This window comes from Lipotes vexillifer, unplaced genomic scaffold (genome assembly GCF_000442215.2).
Source record: "Lipotes vexillifer unplaced genomic scaffold, Lipotes_vexillifer_v1.1 scaffold23, whole genome shotgun sequence".
NCBI lineage: Eukaryota > Metazoa > Chordata > Mammalia > Artiodactyla > Lipotidae > Lipotes > Lipotes vexillifer.
In genome coordinates this window covers 3,201,582-3,204,009 of record NW_006796283.1, presented here as the reverse complement: position 1 = coordinate 3,204,009, position 2,428 = coordinate 3,201,582, and the positions used below count along the sequence as shown (strand labels likewise).

Here is a 2,428-nt window from a genome sequence, read left to right as displayed (position 1 = left end):
CCCGGCCGTGTCCCCCCCCCCCCCACCCGCGGCCCCGGCAGGCCCTGTTCACTCCAGTGCCCCTCTGGCCTCTGCCATGGTGCCTCCACCTGCTTAAAGCCGTCGTCACGTTTGACTTGCTTAAAAAGGTCACTTTTCTCCCAATTTTACAAGCCTACAGTCTCCCTCTAGCAGCCATGCAATTTTAGAACTAAATGGGGTCGTACCCTTTGCTGCTTGAAAGCCCCCTGCCGCGGTCTTTTCTCTGAGAAGGAATCCCAGCCCTGGTCCGGGGCCACCCTCGGAGTCTGGCTCTGGCCACGGTGGCCGTCTCGCTGGGCCCGGGCTGTCCGCTCAGCTGCTCTCCCCGGCGCGCGGGTCTCCCGAGCACCCCAGCCACTGCCCACGTCACCACTTGCCCTCCTTGGTGGGTGTGCCTGCGGCCGCCTGCCCCCCCAGTAAGGCTGCCCCCTCAGGGCGGGCAGCTGTCCCCACCTCGGTGACGCCAGTGCCTTGACCGCTTGGTTTGGTGTGGACGTTGAACGAGGATTTGAGAAACGAGTGAATCTCATCGGTTCTCAGACCCCCTCCGCTGCTTGTGGGGAGCAGTGAGTGACAAACGTGGTCCCTCCACTGTAGCTCTCCTCACTGGCGGCTCTGCCCCAGGGGACACTTGGCCACGTCCTTCACAACTGGGAGGTGGGGATGGTACCAGCGTCTAGTGGGCGAGGGCAGGGCTGCTGCTGGGCACCCCACGGTGCATGTGTCCAAGACTCCATCCCTGCCCCGCGTGGCCTCTCCAGCTGGTGATCTAGAGGGGCCTTCCGGGCCCCACGGAGCGTGTGCCAGAGGCGCCACGGTGAGAAGCCCGCTCTGCTGCAGAGCCTCCGGGAAGGCTGTGGGCCCGCCTCCCCGTCAGCATCTGGGAGCTCACCACGTGGCCCCCTGCACGCTGACTGCACCCTGGAGCCCCTCCTGGAACCCCACTGCTAGGCCCCTGTGCATGCCCCCGGGGCACATGCCCTCCTCTGCTCAGGTGGCAGTGGTGACCAGTCTTTGCAGATCCTGAGCTGGGCACTGCCTGCAGCTCTGAGCCTGGGGTGGGGGGCGGGCAGGCAGCGGGTTACTCACTGTTGACAACTGCAGTCGCGAGGATGGACGCCATGCCCGCCTGCTGGGGCAGGAGCTGGATGTCGGCGGCGGGGGAGGGGGCCAGGCCCTCGGGCTCCGCCGGCTCCTTCACAGGCTGGCTGGGGGCACTGTGGGGCTCGGCCGCGAGAAGCACGCTCAGCCGTCCGCCCGCGGCCACCGGCCTGGTGAGCTTGCACCAGAGGGCGCCATCTGCGGGGGGAGGGCGTCTGTGACGGGGCGCCAGCAGCCCCAGGCCACCACGGCCGCGCCTCTGCAAAGACCCCTGCCCATCTCATCCTCCCGATGCCCTCCGCGCCGCCCCAGCTCAGGCATGGGGGTTCCGAAGCCGGCGTGGTGGCCGGGGCGAGGCCACACCCGGGATCGCAGCAGTGGCCGGCTGGTTTCCGTGGCGCGCCTGCCTCCTCAGGGCGACTAGGTGTTGCCTGCTCTTTGGGCTTCCCTGCCTGTGTCCGTCGGGGCGGGAGGGCCCTCTTCGGGGAGAGGGGAGCAGAGCGGCCGGGAGGGCTTGGGAGCCGCTCACCAGCGCCCTAGAAAGGCCTCCCAGCTCCTCGCGACTCAGCCAGCGCCGCTGTTGCCACGGTGGCCTGCGGGGGGCAACCTTGGCCAACAGGACCAGGGCTGAGCTGCCCACGGGACCAGGCCACCTGGCTAGCGTCAACACCGCAGGGACCCTTGTCCTGCCCGGGCAGATGAACCCTGTTGACCAGGCGAGCAGGGGGTGCAGGCCAGGCACTGCTAACTGGGCCATGTCCCCGCCAGGTGTACGTACCCCCATCTGGGCACCTGCTGCCAACCTAGGCCCTCCCGTGCTTTCCAGCTGCTCTCTGGGTCCTTAGAGCACCCCAAAGCAGGGAGGGTGGGCCGGGGTCCTCTCCCCCTACAGAGGGGGAAACAGGCACACGGGTGCTGTGCTAGCCAGGTCCTCAGGGTCAACGGCAGGGCAGATGGGCGGCTCAGGTCCCCGGATGCTGACCTCAGCACCTGCTCTGACCCCTGCTGTGCCCTGGAGGCCCCCAGGTGGGGCGTGGCTGGGGAGGTGTTGGAGCAGCAGCCCAGCTTGCCCCTGCCCACCTCCAGGGGCCTTCGGCTCTGCCCTGAAACGAGGCTGTCCACAGGACATTTAGTCCAGTGTGCTCAGGAGGCGATGTGAGGGTGACACCCCCAGAACATTCTACCAAAGCGGAGGCCCCCCGCCCCGGAAGGAGGAGGTGGATTTCCCGTGGCCACGCTGCGGTGCGTGGCTCTTGCTTGGCTGGAGAAGTCACGTGTCTACCCCCACATCCTCCCCCGGACCTGC

The 2,428-nt window shown here is 67.8% G+C and overlaps 1 protein-coding gene across 1 annotated transcript in view; it reads right to left on the bottom strand.

Annotated features, from left to right (window-relative positions):
- The window catches only part of ZFPM1 (zinc finger protein, FOG family member 1), a 44,565-nt gene that overhangs the window by 5,554 nt on the left and 36,583 nt on the right, over window positions 1-2,428 (bottom strand). Inside the window, exon 6 of the mRNA XM_007468470.1 lies at window positions 1,111-1,320. Within this exon, the coding sequence (XP_007468532.1) occupies window positions 1,111-1,320 (210 nt within the window). The remainder of the gene's footprint in view (window positions 1-1,110; window positions 1,321-2,428) is intronic.